The following is a 20,728-nucleotide window of genomic DNA, read 5'->3' as shown; positions in this document are numbered from 1 at the left end:
GGTAAATGTAGCTTCTGTCAAAATGTCCTTTAGGTTGTCCTGGTAATGCAAGGGGTGGATCAATATTTTGGAAAACTTACACTGATGCAACAAATGTCATACTGTTGCCAATATATCATTGTCATGATAATGTAACGAGCAGGACAACATTCTCTTAAACTTTCAAACATATGTAACAAATGTTAGTACTAAAATACAACACTCATTTACCCAACACCAACTGACATTAGGGCCAATTAGCTAACAACTTAAATGCTTAGAAATTTCAATACTACAACTGCATATACAATATTCTACTAAATATGATTTAATGTTTTAAAAACAAATTAGAATTCCAACTCCTGGTGGTACAAGCCAGGTGATAGTGCACCTCCATGTAAAGGTGAGCAGAGACTACTGACCTTCAAGAGCCAGGTAAGCACTGAGTCCCTGTAGGGCACAAACTTGTTCTTGTTCTTGCCCCCACCAGACTGGTCAGCTAGAGCAGAGATGACCAGGCCGAGTGTGGTCAGTGATCTGAGGGTAGACATCACGGAAATCAATTGTGATAAACATATTGTTTGTTTTAAAATCTTTGAGTGATAAGCTAAGATATCTAGGGTATATTAGTAAACAAGAACTCATATTTATAACGTTTTAACTTATTTTGTGTATATAATATGGAAATGGTACATCTAATAAAATACTTAAAAAAAAACTTTTTAAAAAACCATGTTTTTCTTGTGGACTAAAAAGTAGAAAATAAATTTTTCTTTTGTGCTTCCTCGAGCTGTGCAGGTTCTTGTGATGACTGACAAAAAACGTGGGTACGTTCACCATCAAATTTCCCGACCCATCTGCCCGACATCGATTGGGGCCGAAGTAACTGTGTCAATAGGCCTCCAGTCTTGTCGATATGTTTAGAAATCATGTCCTCGATTTTATGGTCCTTGGGGCGTAATTTAATTAAGCTAATTTAGGTCTCTAATTGCTAGTTTTTATGATTGCATCTGAAATTATTAGGCGAAAATAGCCTGCATTCCAAATTTCAGATCTCTAGAGCAATCAGAAGTGGGCTAATTTTCGATGTCAATTTTAACAACAAACATCCAAACAAACAAACAAATAAACGCGAAGCTGAGTTAAGAAAAACGTGTTAAAAAAAAATTGATTTTTGCTGTTCAGAAATCTTTACAAGCGCAATAACAGCAGAAGAACACAGGTTGATAACAGATGACCAGCTGATAACTGGTAGATGACCAAGAGATGACCACCAGAAAACTATCAGATGACAAACTGATGACCAGCTAATAACTAGCAGAAGACCATCAGATGACCAGTAGAAGACCAACAGAAGACCATCAGATGACCAAGAGATGACCAGCTAATAACTAGCAGAAGACCATCAGATGACCAGTAGAAGACCAACAGAAGACCATCAGATGACCAAGAGATGACCAGCTAATAACTAGCAGATGACCATCGGATGACCAGGTAATAACTAGCAGAAGACCATCAGATGACCAGTAGAAGACCAACAGAAGACCATCAGATGACGAAGAGATGACCAGCTAATAACTAGCAGAAGACCATCAGATGACCAGTAGAAGACCAACAGAAGACCATCAGATGACGAAGAGATGACCAGCTAATAACTAGCAGAAGACCATCAGATGACCAGTAGAAGACCAACAGAAGACCATCAGATGACGAAGAGATGACCAGCTAATAACTAGCAGAAGACCATCAGATGACCAGTAGAAGACCAACAGAAGACCATCAGATGAGGAAGAGATGACCAGCTAATAACTAGCAGAAGACCATCAGATGACCAGTAGAAGACCAACAGAAGACCATCAGATGACGAAGAGATGACCAGCTAATAACTAGCAGAAGACCATCAGATGACCAGTCGAAGACCAACAGAAGACCATCAGATGACGAAGAGAAGACCAGCTAATAACTAGCAGAAGACCATCAGATGACCAGTAGAAGACCAACAGAAGACCATCAGATGACGAAGAGATGACCAGCTAATAACTAGCAGAAGACCATCAGATGACCAGTAGAAGACCAACAGAAGACCATCAGATGACGAAGAGATGACCAGCTAATAACTAGCAGAAGACCATCAGATGACCAGTAGAAGACCAACAGAAGACCATCAGATGACGAAGAGATGACCAGCTAATAACTAGCAGAAGACCATCAGATGACCAGTAGAAGACCAACAGAAGACCATCAGATGACCAAGAGATGACCAGCTAATAACTAGCAGATGATCAAGAGATGACCAGCTAATAATTAGCAGATGACCAAGAGATGACCACCCCAGAAAACCACCCAAAGAAAACCACAAGATGAGAAAAATAAAAAATACTCACTTGTTGATGTTGCTTCCTTCCTTCAGTCTCTCCCCCATGGCCCCTGTCTTCTGTGCACGCTCACTCCCTGCCAGGTCAACCAGGGACAGTTTGCTCACCTTCTCACCAGACACCTGCAAGCAGTAACACAAGAACATGTACACCATAGGTTAACACAGGAACATGTACACCATAGGTAAACACAGGAACATGTACACCATAGGTTAACACAGGAACATGTAGACTATAGGTAAACAAAGGAACATGTAGACTCACTCTACACCATAGGTAAACATAACATCATATAGACACTCAACCACAATAGGTAAACATAAGGTGATATAGACTCATTCAACACCATAGGTAACCACAACAACATATAGACTCACTCTACACCATAGGTCCACAACAACATATAAACTCACCCTACACCATAGGTAAACACAAGGTAAAGTGACTCACTCTACACCATAGGTAAACACAAGGTAAAGTGACTCACTCTACACCATAGGTAAACACAAGTACATATAGACTCACTTTACACAATAAGTAAATATTGTTACTGTTAGCACATACAAGGTTGATACCAGACATTGTCTAAACGTTGTGTTGTGAGAAGTTGTATATAAATAAAGTGACTGGATTAGAGTACAAATAAAATGTTATACACAAACTTAATAACTAGTTGATACAGGTTACCACCAATGTGGTCTATCATTGTTCATTGATTTTTTTGGTCAGAGGCATTCAATGATTTTATTATATTTATTTTTGCAGACACCTTACTTAAAAAAATTAAGTTCTGAATGAAGCTATGTAAGGACCATAAAAAGTATACACTGATAAAAAACTGAATACTATTCTATATAAAAAAATATTTAGGCCTATACACTACTACCATTATTAACATTGAATGTATGCAAACATGATTCTTTTAAGTTGGAATTTTAAATAAACATAAACAAATAAATGAAACCGAATACAGAGGATTATTCTACACGACCCAGAGATGTATGCAGTATTATTTCATAGGCTAACACATTTAGGCACATTGAAATGTTAAAAGTTTTACAATAAATAAATATTAGTTACTTCCCATTTATTCATTTCAAATACCAAAGGGAAACAATCTGTAACTATGTTATCAAAAATCATAAAAATTAGGCCTACATTCAAAATGTACAACTAGGGATCATTGCATATTTTTAACTAAACATGAATATTTCATACCTTATGAGTGTTTGTCTATTCTATATTTTTTTTATAAACGTTATAATTATAATTTGGCTCTAGTTTAAATTGAAAACAGTTAGCCATATTAACTGTTGATTTGATAGTCAGGTGAGGGTTTAGCCAAGGGCCTAGATCAGGGGTCTCCAAACTACAGCCCGCGAGGTCCTCTCATCCGGCCCGCGGAGATCTTTTTGTCCACGGAAAAAAACGTTTGTTGCAGTTGGCTGAGGAACTTGCTCAGAAAGTCACGACATGCCTGGAAAATATTGGCCCCCGAACTGAAATTTCATAGTTAATGCGGCCCTCGGACTGAAAAGTTTGGAGACCCCTGGCCTAGATGATAGTTACACCATTTTGGTTCATTTTAAATATATCTATTTTAATCTCGGTTAAAACATTACACAATTCAGTACAAGAGGAACTAAAAACATACAGTTTATACATCTAGTTATCTGAATTTCTAGCAAACTCTTCCCAACTTTTTGGTAACATCATTTGTCTTCTTTCATTATTAGTACTCTGTGTAAAAGCCTTTTTATCAAAGTTATAACCTACATTTCTTTTTGCTAACAATATTTGACTTTTTTTGTGACACGAATTTGATGTTATTAAATGTAGTGCAGAGACAGTCCGATGGTAAATCACTGAGGTAAAGTACTAGATGATAGATGAAACATCTGATCAAAACACACACAAACATGATGCATATTCATAGACCTATAGTAGAATAAAACAGAGTCTAGCCCCATCTAGTATAAAGACACCATCCTATGGTGAAAGACAGCTGCTGTCTATGTGAGAAGATGATCCATGACATGTACTGGATATGGTTTCACCTTCCCTAGTTAGGCCATCCATCATATTGACAGCAGCAATAATAGACCTGTGACTCAGGTCAACCCAACTCTAATGCACATTTAAAACCTTTACAAGTGAGCCAGTCATCCTCCGCTATATATATCATAGGGTCACAAGTCATATGACTAATGATGTAACTGGTGTAACAAAAGATTAGCTGTCATGAAAGACTGTCCTATTGGTGTTAGAAACTGTCTTATTGTTGTCAAAAAAAACTAGTTGTAATAAAAAAAAAGTCTAACTGTAATTGGTAAAAAAAGAATACCTCAGTTATTGATATTAGTAGAGACTGCCTCATGTGTAAGTAAAACAAAAACCTTTTAGTTTTTAAGAAAATGGAACACTAAGGTCTAATACCACAATTTTAGGTTATTTTAAATACTAGTTTAACCTAACCCTAGCTAAAATGTTGTGTAAAGATTACAATTAATGAGAGTACAAGCCAGTACTTAGATTAAACTAATGAAGAAAGATAAAAAAATAGGGGAGTACACAGAAAATACAAACAGCCAATCGGAGCGCTTGTAACAAACACCAATGTCTGCCCCTGACAATGGACCTGTCATACATCACTGTGTGACACGTGTGCTGATGAATTATGGGACAGACCCATCCTGTGGGCTATAGAACACTCTAGATATCCAGTCCACCTTTTGGTTAGTAGATCACGTCCACATGACAAGTTTGCAAACTTTGGAATAACTGCAACAAACTAGAAAAACTAAGTAGATGCTAAACTTATCAAGTACACACCAATCTTCACATGATCTAAAAACTTTGGACACAACCACTCTGCTTCACCTGCTGGTACAGTGATCAATGTTTATATAACTATTGCTTGAAACCAGACCAGTAAAGGACTCTAGTTTAAAGCTGTGCAAGCGGACAACAATTTGTGTATAAACCAAACTCAGCTGATCACCAACTTGAATGGAAGAGCTAGCAGGATGGAAGAGATTCTTGACAGTTTTCCTGGCAACTTGTCTCACAGTGTCTCACTGTCAGAATGGTACACAGTCTCAAGCAGGTACAACCACAGGTAAGTGTCAGGGAGGGTTTTATAATGTCAATAGGTTAAGGTCATCTGACCATTGTCATCTGGCCAGTGGGATCAGACCATTGTCATCTGGTTAGTGTCATCTCACCATTGTCATCTGGTTAGTGTCATCTGACCATTGACATCTGGTTAGTGTCATCAGACCATTGTGATCTGGTTAGTGTCATCAGACCAATGCCATATGGCTGTTGTCATCAGGCCAATGTCAACATGTTGATGTCATAAGGTCAACAGCTGAATGTCAATAACTACTGTCATTGAGGTTATATATAACCAGAGTTGCGGATATTTAAATTCTCACACTTTCTTATATTGGTATAATTCAGGAATCATCAGGTACCCCAGGCCTATTGTTTTAGAATAAATGAATATGTAGCTCTGTCATGTATATGTCAGTATTACAATGAATGTTAAATCTATTACTATTGTTATACCAACAGAGAATGCAATTCTATTATTTTTTTTTAAAATAATTTTAATACTAACGTTTTTTTAAACCAGATTATGATTCAAACTATTTATTTAAATGGATATTTAATACTTAACAAATGTTATTTTAGGACATGCATTAATAAAGTATCTGCTGAAAACGAACTGAATATTTATCTTATATTTCAGTGGACCCCAGGCTTAGCCAGCTAGGGAAGGACTACGACTACATAGACACAGGGGTGTCTGCGGCTGCTGGGGGGAGGAAGAGAACTGGAGCAGGGGAGGGAACTAAGCTCAGTGAGACATCACTAGGTTCTCTCCCTGCCAGTGCTCCAGCTATACGCAAACAGCTTTCTGGTGATCAATACGACTGGTTACTGGATCAAATCCAACGGATACGCCGCTTTGGAACTGTGGATCAGCTGGATAAACTACAATCACAGTTCCCAAATTTTAACGTAACAGAGTTGTATAGTTCTAACATTGGATATGCTGAGGAAATGGATGAGTATGGATATTATGGTAATGGTACTCAGTACGGGGAGCGGGATGTGGAGGATGGGTACTTCCATAATGGGACATGGTATCCGGGAGCCAGGGAGGAAGATGAGGGATATTTTGTCAACGGTACCTGGTACCAGCCCCCGGGAGAAATGGAGGATGGGTACGTGTTCAACGGGACGTGGTACCCTAACCAGGACGAGCTAGAGGACGGGTATATGGTGAACGGGACGTGGTACCCGGGTCAGGAGGAGATGGAGGAGGGTTACAATTATAACAATGGTTCCCTGGGTCAGGAGGAGGAGAGGGAAGGGGAGGAGGAGGGTGAACATACCGATTTAATGTGGTGGCAGCTCCATTACCCACGGTGGAGTGAAACTGGAGCGAACGATGTCAACCACCAAAAATCTGAGGAGACGTCATCGCAAGGGAAAGGTGAAGGTCACGCTGTGATCCCGCCCTTCGTCCCTGTTCCGGGTCAGCGACCCCTACCACCGGGTCAACGACCTCTACCACCGGGTCAACGACCGCCGTATCAACAACATCCGCCACGACCACTTCAGCCCCGCCCTCACGTCGAGTCACTACCACAGAGACTGCCGATGGTGCAGCACCAGCGACCACCACCACCACGACCATACCCTCAGTACAGGAAACCCGGCACCACCAACCAGCACCCTCCCCAACACAGGGGACACGTAGAACACAGACCACAACAAGCGGGCATGACGGGAAACAAACCACAACCACCACCACACACACCCGTGGCAGATAACGCACCACTAACCGGAAACAACCCAGATTCAACCATCATCAAGAAAAAGACAAACCCGTTAGAGGGTTACGGCACGTCATCTACCATGACATGGGGCATCGTCATCGCCTGTCTGATAGGCTTCACCTTCATCCTGGCACCTATTGTCTGCGTGCTCTACAAATACAGGCAGGAGAAGCGGGTCAAGAAACGGACGTTCCTCAAGCGTCAGGAACACGGGTCGGTGGATGACGGCATCATGGACGCCATGATCATGACCGACCTGGGGGAGAAGAGCGACTCCAGGATCAAGAAGATAGGCTGGGGCGGGGCCAGGTCAAAGCGACCTGAGAAGTCGCGAGAATCCAGCCGGAAGTCGTCATTGCTCTCTCTGTTCCGTGCTAGGTCGGAGCTACAGCTTGCCTCCACCTCACAGACAATGGTGGAGCTAGGCGACGGCCCTGAGATACTCATCGTCTAGAACTAGCTCTCACATTCGCTTTCTTCATGTTCGCAGTTTACCTACGTATATTGTTTTTACACGTGCAGAAAACACGCATGTTTCAAGAAATGTCAATATCCGCTTTCCATGTAGTTTATACGTGCCTAATATTTAAATATGCGTGTTTTTGCCTTCAACTTGCACACATCTAACAACGTTGTGATCATGTATTATAGAATGATGTTAAATTATATAAGTAAATAAACTGTTTAAATTTGTATTTAAAGAGATTCGTGTTTTGCTATATCCCACTTACAGATTCGTCATGTCTTGTTAGAAGATTGTTCAGCAAATGCTATGTTGTAATAAAATGACATTTGATTTACAAATAATTAGTTGAACATAAATATGGCAATGTTTCATAGAACATCATACCTAGCAGCAAGGCAGTTTTTACGCAATGACCACAAGCGAACAGAGGTTTACCATGTATTTGTATCCTCCCCTACTAGGTCATAAAAAGTACTGTGGTACAACGTAGACCTGGTTCATTGCATTTAACGATATTATTCTAAACCTTCAGCTTCACATTTCAGGCAGTAAAAGAACAACATTTTAACGACGCACAACTTTGTGTGTGTGTGCTTTTATAAAAATGAATTAATTTGAACGAAATGGATTCCATAATTTATCTGATGATACTTTATTACGGTTACAATAAAAAAAAAAAGCAATGATAAAAAAATGATACTAGAACACAGCGCTATCAATTGGGCGTAGGCCTATGTGGAGTAAAACAGTATGTCAGGACAGAATAAAAGGAAATAAATAATAGAAGCCATGTTTGTTATTAGCATGTGCTGACGTCATCATTCATATCAAAATGTAACGATTACATACAAAAACTAACAAGGCAGTACACTATGCATTCAACCTTTTTTGACTAGTGAATGCGTCGAGTCATGGTACTAGTTCAACGGTTTCCGTATTTTAAAATATTTTTTAAAATAATAATCTCTATATAAGCCCAGTTCATTATTTTCTCCCATTTAACTGCGCACGTTCTTTAAATAAATAGCATACAACAACAGTGGCGGAGTCACGCAATGTTGCTAATGCCTTTAAATGAGGTGTTTATCCCCATAAGCCTACCTTAAAACCCTACCATTCTATCACGTTGTATTTGTTCAAGTTCTAACAACATCTGACGTTTATTGACATGTGTCCTTCACGTCATGTGGTTGTCAACACTATACTGGCATTCTGTGTTTTGATTTTAGTGTTAGTCAACACTATATTGGCATTCTGTTCATTTTGTTTTGATTTTAGTAGTAGTCAACACTATACTGGCATTCTGTTCGTTGTGTTTTGATTTTAGTGGTAGTCAACACTATACTGGCATTCTGTTCATGTTGTTTTGATTTTAGTGGTAGTCAACACTATTCTGGCATTGTGTTCATGTCGTTTTGATTTTAGTGGTAGTCAACACTATATTGGCATTCCCTTCATGTTGTTTTGATTTTAGTGGTAGTCAACACTATACTGGCATTCTGTTCATGTTGTTTTGATTGTAGTCCACTTTTTACTGTCCGTCTTAGTCCTGGTGTATTTATGATTACTAGAACAAATGACATTGTTTATCTTCAACAACTATATGGTGTGTTTATTTGTATGTCCGTGGTATTTCGGTTAAACCAAATCAATCTATATATATAATTCTCTTCTTGGAGACGTTAGAAAACAAGCTGTAAGCGCGCTCCCTACTACCCCCACCCCTACATGGTCTGGTGAGCTGTGGTTCACGCTAAATGTTTACAATCGTAGAGCCGCGTTTAGCGACGGCTATTAGGGGCAGATAATTTAGTTTGAAACGATTTTAAATTTAGGTTAGGTAACTAAGAGGATGCTATTTTCATGGGGGTGGTGGGGGGGGGGGTTATCGTCCTTATCGAGCTACTGATAGTGTTTTAAAGCAAATATATTCAGTGGCAGTATTGGTACTGTCGAATTCACAAATTATGAATTACTGAAAAGTAGAAAATAAAACAACTAAATAGCGGCATATGATACGCCGCGGGTCGGCTCGTACAAAATAAAATAAAACGGAAAACTAAATCTATTCTAATACTTAGGCTAATTGATCCTGATGAATTGTATCTTTGTTCTCATAAAAACAGAGAATATGAGAGTGTGAGGATGCATGCACAGTACTTAGAGTCTCTCGATACGGTACTTAGGCCTACATAGTTCTCGATCATTTTAATTTAGTCAAAATGTATGAAATAGGATGTTTCAAACTGTCAAAATGTATGAAACATCATCATTTAAAATATGATAATACAAATTGAGTCAAAATGTATAAAACTTTATGATTGAAATTGAGTGAAAGATTCTTGGCAAATGCCCAGCTCAACCAATCATGTTTGACAAGCTAAAGAAACAACGACACAAACATACACCCAAACACTCTAGACCTGATCAATACAACTTGTCAAGATATGACATACATTAATTATTTCAAAATGTATCAGTCCAACATTTCAAATACGAAACACGTAGGCTTTACATTTTTAAAAAAAAAGTAAATAACTGTTTAAGGGTCACGTGATATGAATTAAAAATTGTAAAAATAAATCACGTAAAAATGTATCTATAAATGTAACAGTGGGTACGCTAATATTTATAAAAACGGGAAAAAAAAAATTACGTGGGTAGGCCTATAACCTTCAATATTATGACGATAAGAAAAATCAGAGAAAATATCACTTTTTTTTTTTTTGCGGTAAACTGGTCCTTAAAAGGCCGTCCATCGATTAGTCGTAGCTTATAAAAACAGGCGGGTCCTGATTGATGCGTAGTGGCAACTGATGGAATTACAGTATACATACGGATTGATTTTTAACTATTTTGTAATCGAACTGTATGTGAAGTGATTTTAAGTTGACTAAAGGAGAGACATATTAGGATCAGCTCGTAAAAATACTATTAACATTTCGGTTGAACTGATCAACAAGTATTTGGCAAACGAAAGAAAAATCTAATTTTATTCATGACCACGGGTTTAGAAAAAAAAATTGGATTCTTCAAAAACTTCATTTTAAAAGACTAATTATTCTTCACAGCTAAATGAACGTATAGATAGAAAATAATAAAGTGTTCTTTTGTTATCGCCACAAAAAACAAAAGGTGTTAAATACTTGAATGTTAATTTTAAAGAGATAAAACTAGAGTGAAGATGGTTTTCTCAGTAAAGGTAACATTACTATTCACTATTCAGTGCATCCTGCATGTAAACAAAGCCTTGGCCCAGTGTCCAAGTGCGCGTAACTGTACGTCTTGCGCAGAAGGTGGCTCAGCATTGTGTGCTAACGTGTGCCCGGAAAATATCAACATACCCGCCAGTACACGGGAGTTTCAGCTAGTATCACCAACATGTGAACAGTGGTTATCAAATGGGATACTCAAGGCAAGTTATCTGAATGTCACATTTTCGGCGTATCTACAGAAGCTGGATCTATCTAGGACTGGTATAAAAACGATCACTATAGTCAACACAGCAACTTCACATTTACCACCGCCATTCCAACAACTGACCAAACTGAAGGTCTTGTCACTAGCTCACAATATCTTTACTCGACTTCCGTCAACAACGTTTACAGGACTAGATAAACTAGAAGAACTTGACCTCAGTAACAACGGGTTGGTTATGCTACTCCCAGATACATTCAAGCCTTTGACTTCACTCAAGAATTTCACTATTGCACATAACAATCTGACTGCCCTGACAAAAACAAACCTTGATGGCATGACACAATTGGAAACCATCGACATATCATCCAACCCCATCACAACTATAGCAGGCGACACGTTTAGCTCAATGAGCTTAATCCAATCCATCCTGATGAGAGACATGAACCTGACCAGCATTAGCTCAGGTTTATTCTCTAACCTCCACTCACTGAGGCACGTGGACGCTTCAGGTAACCAGATCACTTCTCTAGCAGACGACTGTCTGTCTGGCACATCTCTAGATCTACTTGACCTGTCCAACAACCAAATGACCAACATACCAACCAAGGCCATCCAACAAGCCAGCAACCAACCCAAGACACTGGACCTCAGCAACAATAAAATAACACAAGTCAGCCACCAAGATATGACAAGTCTTACAGTAGAGACTTTAGATCTCAGTGGGAACCCGTTAGCTCAAATTGTGGACGGTACTTTTGATGGCTGTACTATCAAACATATTGACCTCAGTAACACAGGGCTGACGTCACTTCCTGCTTCCATACAACCTTGGCAGACCGGCGGACCAACCAGTCTAATCCTGGACAACCCGTTCTGGACAGGTAACGTGGACATACTGCTATTATCACGTGACCTGGCTAAAACATGTAACCCAACCACAACCTACCTGGCCGACGCACTGACAGCTGCACTACAACAGCGGGAAAACACATGCCCTACACATACATTCGCCACAAGTACCACAATCAAGACCACGCCATCAAGGCAAACATCTACATGTAGCACCGGGGCTGTAGTCGTGACGGAGGAAATATTTCTAGGCTTGCTGGTTACCACGGCGTTGTGCTTGATGTAAAGCAGGCAGCGACACAACAGACTGATGGGAAATGGCTTTACAGATTTCCACGGCTATCGACACTTAATGCACTTTCCTTGAGTATAACACTTTAGCACATTTTATAACATTGATTTAGCATATAAACGAAGTTATTTAAGTTAGCTGCTTAAAACTGATCAATAAAATCTGTGTATTAAAAAAAAAAATATTTTAAATAAGTTTCGCTTACATGACTAAAATTAGCATTTAAATAAATCAATGTGATTATCTATATCGTCTAATAAATTGTAGATAATGAAAACGAAGTTTGTTTAATTTGTTAAAATATTTTGTGTTGGTTTTTGGCAGGTATTTTTTTGGCTAGACTTGTTATAATGTTCAATCACGCAGGAATAAAAAGCCCTTATAATAATGGAATGCTTCAATTATTCAATAGTGCTGATATTGAAAGTACCAAACATCCTGGGGCATTACACCTGGTAAAATAAGTTACATTATTTTTCTTTGTCTAACAACGACATCAAAATAACAACGCCATATTGTGATGTAATCACTTGTTTTGAATATTAGTTGTATAATATGCACAACTGAGAATTTGGTAAATCCTGAATTATTATTACAAGCAGTACTACTAGTAGTAGTGATAGTAGTAGCATGTTGGACAGTCCTTAATCATCAGCACCCTACAAGAGCTAGGTACGGTCTCAAGCTGAGTTGACTCAGTGTTAAATTTAAATCAGCAGTCGGAAACAAAAACATGATTGTTTATTTTTAACAGAGCAACTTGGTATAGGATGGTTGATGGTGGTTTCATGTGTCATATGCCGCTGAATATTACACATCCGTATGATTATATGGGTATACAAACAGAATACACTTGGTAAGGGTGCTACACCACCACACTATAAAACGTGTGCATGTCCATCGACGCAAGTATGTCTGGACTAGATCAAAGGTTAAGTATGCCTGTCATAAGACTTAAGTTAATTTATACCATGCATGGTAATTAGAGTTCATATTAGGACTTAAACAAAGTATGAAGTATTTTAAAAATACAAAAATTTAAAGGCGCAGCACGATTGATGCTAGGTTACCTGTATCGACAATTATATTGGCACCAGTAAAACCAGTTCTAAGACCAAGATAAGGATTTTAACCAGCTATTTATATAAATGTTGCAGGTAAAAATAAACAACAACCCACGATATGATATAAACAGTTTCTAGATAGTACTTAACAGCCACATCAGTGAACTTAGAAAGTAATATGTCCCACGCATTGAAATAGTGCTCTGTAAGCATCGAAATCTAGAGTGTTGCTGTGTGTTCGTGGGCGATGCGTTTGTTCAATAAATATCAAGGTAGATAAAGTAAATATCAAGCTAAACACTTTTACTCAAATTTAATTAAAGTTTTAAGAAACGTTCAACCACAAAGTACTCGGGTACCACACTACCAGCTGCACTTCCACAGATGGAAATAGACAGTATTAAAACAACAGCCACTTCGACAAAAGTCACTTCTACCATTTTTACGACCTCATCCACCACTACAACCCAAGATGCTACCACGACAGCCCCTCTAGTGAAAGAGAACCCAGCCGACCAGTCCAACATTAGCATTCTCGTACAGAAACTTCAACAACCAAAGACACAAATAACATTACAAGTGCCGGAAGAAGCCCTTCTCCCCTCATACAAGTTATGTGGAACAAGCCCTTCTCCCCTCATACAAGGCATGTGGAGCAAGCCCAGGCTCCCATCATACAAGTCCCGTGGAACAAGCCAAAACTACTTTCATACAAGTGCTGGAACAAGCCAGGCCTCACTTCATCTTGAACCATCTACTACAACCACTGTCTGCCACTCGGACCCCAAGACTTCACGAAGCACTGCTTCAATACTACCACAACTTGTGTTTTAATAGAGATATGAATTTCCAAACATCTAGAAAAAATGAATGGAAGAACTATGTTGATTTTGAAAATCCAAATATGACAATTCATTATGTTATTCTGTTGTATATTATCAGTTTACTTTACTATTATTAAGGACAAATACATTTTTAAAAATCCCATCCATTAGTAAATGTACTTTTGAAAAAAAAAATTGGCCTCACTATATTCTTGTATAATGCTTATAGTTATACTTAAACGAATAGTGACTGATGCAAATCAAATTCAAATAAAACGTTCAAAGAGGTAGTCAATGTACTAAATAATTGTAACATTCTTCGCTAACATTTTAAAATTAAAATAATTAGAAAATAGCACGATATAACAAAACGTAGCCAGGCTTGTCTTTTCTCCTTCTAATGTGTTGAATATACGCGAATTTACAACACGGACCTTGAGTAAAATTAAACGCGAACATTTTGTCAAAACAAAGTTGCCTCGAATCTAGTGATAATACAACAGTTGCATTGCTTGCAATGAAATAAAATGGAACATGAGTAACAGAAATTCGAAATTTCTGACGAAATTTCTGTCCATTCGTGCAAGTGTCCATTTAAAAAATAACCATAGGTCAAACGTCTTCCCGCAAGTGTCTCTCGGGAATCTGTCGAAGACCCCCACACATGCCAGCTATTATTAAGAGACTAGGTTAACAACTGTAACATAAACATCGCAGGTCAATCTATACACGTCATATGAAAATGATTAAGTTGAGTGCTACAAACACAAATCTGAAAATAGAACACAACAAATGGCAAATGTTCTGTGTAAACTAAACCAACTAGTTTTGAAAGAGATAAGATATTGAACCGAAAAAAAAAGAGATTGCCACCCATTGGTCTTTAAGTAGAGTATGTAAAACATTCAACGATTTGTAGTGGTTTATCAAAACGAGTTGGATTTGGTGGATGTTGTGTAGAAACCATTTTGAGAACAGGTGAGTTGTCGAAAGCAAGTTTTAATGAATTTCATAAAAAGATAGCAAATTAAAAAAAACATACATGTAGGCCTATATGCTGTAACACAGAGGGGTATTTTTAGTTTTACTAATACCATTTGTAATTTCGTATTTATCAATATATGCTTGATTGAATTATTATAATATTAATAGTACTAGACTTTTAAATGCGAGTATTTCTAAATTATGTTTCCAGGTGACAAGAATGTGATTACATGTTCCTGTGTGGAATGACATTGGAGTAACACATTTAATTAAACTACATCTGTAAAACTACAGCCGTGGGAAATGTTTATCTCCGGGAGAATTGTACTAGCACTATCGATATTTCATTGTGTGTATCTGGTACTGTCTCAATGTCCAACAGACCCGGGCTGTACGTCTTGTGTTGCTGGAGGCTCAGCTTCTTGTGCTAATGTGTGTCCGGACAGTATCAACATACCCGCCAATACACGGGAGTTTCAACTAGTAGCTCCAACGTGTACTCAATGGTCATCAAATGGGGTGCTAAGGGCAGGTTATCTGAACGTAAGCTTTTCGGCAAGTCTTCTGAAGCTGAACCTGTCTAGTACAGGTATAAAAGTCATAGCTTTATCTCCAAACCCCATTGCACATAGTCCACCACCATTTGAACACATGACATCCCTCAAGGTTCTGTCACTTGCAAATAATATAATTCCAAGATTTCTTCCAACAACATTTACGGGACTTAGTCAACTAGAGGAGCTGGATGTCAGCAACAACGTAATAGCCATGTTGCTTCCAGATACTTTCAAACCTTTGACTTCACTCAAGAATTTTAATCTTGCACACAATAAGCTGTCAAGCTTAAACAAAACAAGTTTTCATGGTCTGACACAATTAGAAATTATGGACATATCATCCAACCCAATCACAACTATAGCAGGCGACACGTTTAGCTCAATGAGCTTAATCCAATCCATCCTGATGAGAGACATGAACCTGACCAGCATTAGCTCAGGTTTATTCTCGAACCTCCGCTCACTGAGGTACGTGGACGCTTCAGGTAACCAGATCACTTCTCTAGCAGACGACTGTCTGTCTGGCACATCTCTAGATCAACTTGACCTGTCCAACAACCAACTGACCAACATACCAGCCAAGGCCACCCAACAAGCCAGCAACCAACCCAAGACACTGGACCTCAGCAACAATAAAATAACACAAGTCAACCACCAAGATATGACAAGTCTTACAGTAGAGACTTTAGATCTCAGTGGGAACCCGTTAGCTCAAATTGTGGACGGTACTTTTGATGGCTGTACTATCAAACATATTGACCTCAGTAACACATGGCTGACGTCATTTCCTGCTTCCATGGAATCTTGGCTGACCAGTGTTCCAACCAGTCTCAACCTGGACAACCCCAACTGGTCCTGTGACTGTGACATGCTGTGGTTGGCTCGTCTTCTTTCTACGAAATCATCCTTTACACCACCCACATGTGGTTCAACCACAAAGTACTCTGGTACAACACTGTCAACTGCACTACAACAGATGGAGATTGACTGTCTTACAACAACAACAACAACCACCACAACGACTACAACAACCACAAATAACACAACACCAACAACGACCACACCGACTACCACTACGCCAACCACCACGGCAACTACAACCACGACAACGACTACACCAACAACCACCACAACGACTACAACAACCACAACACCAACAACGACGACACCGACTACCACTACGCCAACCACCAAGGCAACTAGAACCACGACGACACCAACCACGACAACGACTACACCAACAACCACAACCACCACTATACCAACAACTACCACAGCGACCACACCGACTACATCTACGTCAACCACAACAACAACGACAACCACTACAACCACCTCGGTGAAAGAGAATCCAGCCGAACAGTCCAACACAAACATCCTCATACAGCTACTCCAACAACCAAAGACACGCTTAACACTTCAAGTTCTGGAACAAGCCAAGTCTCCCATCATACAAGTTCGGGAACAAGCCAAGCCTCCCATCATACAAGTTCTGGAACGAGCCCAACCTCCCATCATACAAGTTCTGGAACAAGCCCAACCTCCCATCATACAAGTTCTGGAACAAGCCAAGACTCCCATCATACAAGTTCTGGAACAAGCCCAACCTCCCATCATACAAGTTCTGGAACAAGCCCAACCTCCCATCATACAAGTTCTGGAACAAGCCAAGACTCCCATCATACAAGTTCTGGAACAAGCCCAACCTCCCATCATACAAGTACTGGAACAAGCCAAGCCTCTCATCAAACAGGTTCTGGAACAAGCTCAAAGTCCCATCATACAAGTTCTGGAACGAGCCAAGCCTCCCACCATACAAGTTCTGGAACAAGCCAAACCTCCGCTGATCTTGAACCTGTTGCTACAGCCGCAGTCTGCCCATATGGCACCAAAACTTCACGAGGCACTGCTTCAATATTACAACTAAAGCAGTTTGTATTCGTAGACGTTTAGTAGATATGCTAATAACTAAACCCTTATTCGATTCAATCTAGAGCTATTATGTTACAATAATGCTTTCTTTAAATAAATAATTAATATAGAAATAGTGAGAAAAACTACACTGGAAGCGTTATCATAATTATTGTTTATTTCTTTAAAACCCTGTGATTGAAATAGTTCCAAGCGTGATTTTGCTACTGTTTTATATTCATTTGAAAATTATGTTTTAGGAATCGCTTATAGTAATAACTTATAGTAAGAACTGCTTTATGGGTCTCGCGAAGGCAGAGATAACATAGTATAATGTGCCAGTTTACAACGGTTGGACTATTTTAAGCAGAGTTTGTGTGCTGAATTTGTTAGGATATTTCTTACATTTATTGTCTGTAATATAATTTCCAATATTTTAACGTTTTAGTAGTATACGTGTTATTTAAATGTAATTCAATAGTTTGGAAGACATAATTATATTGTAAACATGTTTTTATTGTTCTTGGTATTGGTTTTATTAATATAAACACATATTGTCTCTTACCAGACCTAGCGAGAACCCAGTTCTACATTAGGATACTTCAAGCAGCCAATGGATATCTTTACTGATGGCCCGTGACTTTTATAGTCCTGTAGTAGTCCTGTTATGATGCATGTTATAATCTATGCTATAGATTGGCGCGAATGAATGTTGGTGCGAAAGGTATGTTAAACGCAAAGAATGATGACGCGTATGGTGCGACAGTGACGTTCTGGTGTAGAGACTGGTTGCTAGGTATTGTGCGTGAGTTAGTATGATTTTCTTCGCCTTGGTGGAAGGATGTATGTGAGTTGAGAGTACAGAATTAAAGATAAGAAAAGAAGCCTGAGTTCCTCTTATTGATTGTTGGTCGTCCCCGTCGTCTTAGTGAATGATGGTACAATGTATGTCTGTGAACACATCTCCACATGGTAGTGGTTAAGAAAAAATGGTATTGGAGCAAATAACCAAAGACACTCACGCATCATAACAAACATTAACATATCAAGCTCTTGACGGTGTTTACTATTGTTTTGTTTATTAAAACGATATCTAACGTAATTACTAAACACATTTTTAAAATAACAATGTATTGTGTTTTGTTTTAACTGTCAATCTGCTAAGACTCAATGTTAAACTTGTAACCAGAAACTGTAAAATAATTAAATAACATGTACCATAGCTATGTTTAGTTAAACCAGCAGTAAGCACATATGGGTAAAAACATTACCGCAATAATCACATAACACTTTTATATCAATGACAACTATAATATAATATCATGTTGAATCCATACATATGCATCACGGATTAGTTACTGTTCAATAAATGCTTTAGAAAAATAAATTAAAAAAAAAAAATCGATATTGTTCGTAAAAAAATAACGGTAAAGAAGGGGGAAACATACATCAATTAAAAGGGACGTACAAGGGAAGCTACAAAACATGACGGTTATTAATGGCTCGAATATTTGAGATATTCATAACCATTACCGATTTCAAAAAAAATTATATTTTGACACATTTTTAAAGTTAAATGACGTCGTGCTCGAGTGATAGTGCTCGACAACTAACCCGAGAGTCTCAAGTTCGGATCTCTATCCGGACGTGTCTGAAGGCCGTCCCTGAGTCCACCCAGCTCTGATGGGTACCCAACTCACGTTAGGGTAAGTAAAGATGGCTGGAATAGTGCTGATCCCACTACCGATTCATATACCTAGGTCAAGAAGTATGTGAAATCAATTTCGTCTGCTTTATTGGTCGTCAGGTCTGAAAGTTGCACTGAGAACATTCCACAATGTACTTATGACACTCAGTGTAACACATGAGTTTTAAATTTTAAACTAAAGATAATCCAGCAGGACAAACACAGAACAATAAACAAAACTAGCTTACTTTTCAAAAGTAGAAGTAGAATGACTATAAATAATAGCTTACTATTCACAAAGTAAAAATCGCATAACTACAAATATATTACATGTGGCTTGATGTAACCTGAAGGGTCAGAGTTCCAAACTACGTGACGAAATGTTCACGACTCAAGTATGTAGAGCGTGTCCACTGAGCTACAATTGGCGTTAGAACACGGATGAAAACATAGGATGCAGCTGCTTTACAAACAAAATTGACGTCGTGTTCGGGTGCCTAAAGTAGGTAAATCTCATACTTCACCGGTACATATGGGAGTTACGCATAAAATACCAGCTGAAGAGTAAATTAACTTATCAGTATAATTCACACGAATGGACTCTAAGCAAGTAACAAACGAAACATAAACTACGTATTAAACTTCTTTAAAGTGTTAACATGGTTACCAAATTAAGTCACTAATAATTTAAAACCTTGTAGCAATAACTACCACAATAGAAAATAATCGTTACCAATGCATCACTATGATGAGAACATGTTTAATTATAGGCACTACCTAGACCTATTGATGTCGACGTTAAATTAATTTTGAGGAGGAGAGGGAATCTGGTATTGTTGGGATGACATTTAACTATTACACTCGCAAAAACAAAATTGTTCTTATAAAAACACTTAACATGAAGATCAACCAGCTAACACCTACAGTTACAAAGGGAAGCGACATCGTGCAGTGGTGTTGATTAATAAATTCAACTATCAGACACCGCCTATAATTGGAAGGTTAGTGTGACTGGGTATTTATCTAAATATACATGAGGTAAAGCATAATAGACGGTTTATTATGTCAAGTAAACAGAAGGGCCTTTCTATTTATCGGGTTGAAAATAAAAATTGCCCCTTCGACATAATATTAGCCTAGGGGAGGTTATTAAAATAAAGCAGTCACTATAATAGTTTTTTTGCTGCTTTCCCCTGAGGTAGTACCCGATTCAATTATTTCTCAGGTGGATTGGGTCGGGATGGATTGTGTCGGTGTGGATAGGGTCGGTGTGGATAGGGTCGGTGTGGATAGGGTCGGGGTGGATAGGGTCGGGGTGGATTGTGTCGGAGTGGATTGGGTCGGGGTGGATAGGGTCGGAGTGGATTGGGTCGGGGTGGATAGGGTCGGGGTGGATAGGGTCGGGGTGGATTGTGTCGGAGTGGATTGTGTCGGAGTGGATTGGGTCGGGATGGATTGTATCGGTGTGGA

At 38.8% G+C, this 20,728-nt stretch overlaps 2 protein-coding genes across 9 annotated transcripts in view; one reads left to right on the top strand and one right to left on the bottom strand.

The window, feature by feature from the left end:
* Positions 1 to 20,728, bottom strand: part of LOC131949721 (kinesin-like protein KIF13B) — a 279,264-nt gene that overhangs the window by 118,860 nt on the left and 139,676 nt on the right. For all 8 annotated transcript variants that reach the window (XM_059311582.1, XM_059311583.1, XM_059311585.1 and 5 more), the window contains exons 9-10: positions 2,364 to 2,476; positions 402 to 516 (exon numbers count right to left, since the gene is read on the bottom strand). In XM_059311582.1, the coding sequence (XP_059167565.1) occupies positions 402 to 516; positions 2,364 to 2,476 (228 nt within the window). The remainder of the gene's footprint in view (positions 1 to 401; positions 517 to 2,363; positions 2,477 to 20,728) is intronic.
* LOC131949724 (leucine-rich repeat-containing protein 40-like) lies at positions 10,438 to 12,413 on the top strand. Its single transcript, XM_059311593.1, has one exon. The coding sequence runs from the start codon at positions 10,855 to 10,857 to the stop codon at positions 12,223 to 12,225; it is 1,371 nt and encodes a 456-aa protein (XP_059167576.1). The 5' UTR covers positions 10,438 to 10,854; the 3' UTR covers positions 12,226 to 12,413.

Source organism: Physella acuta, unplaced genomic scaffold (genome assembly GCF_028476545.2).
Source record: "Physella acuta isolate Inbredline_101_S28 unplaced genomic scaffold, ASM2847654v3 ptg000710l, whole genome shotgun sequence".
Lineage (NCBI taxonomy): Eukaryota > Metazoa > Mollusca > Gastropoda > Physidae > Physella > Physella acuta.
Note: the sequence above shows the minus strand (reverse complement) of the source record. Positions and strands in the feature narration are given on the sequence as shown.

Excerpts from the sequence above, each read along its gene's own strand:
- LOC131949724 (XM_059311593.1), top strand. The coding sequence starts at position 10,855 with ATGGTTTTCTCAGTAAAGGTAACATTACTATTCACTATTCAGTGCATC.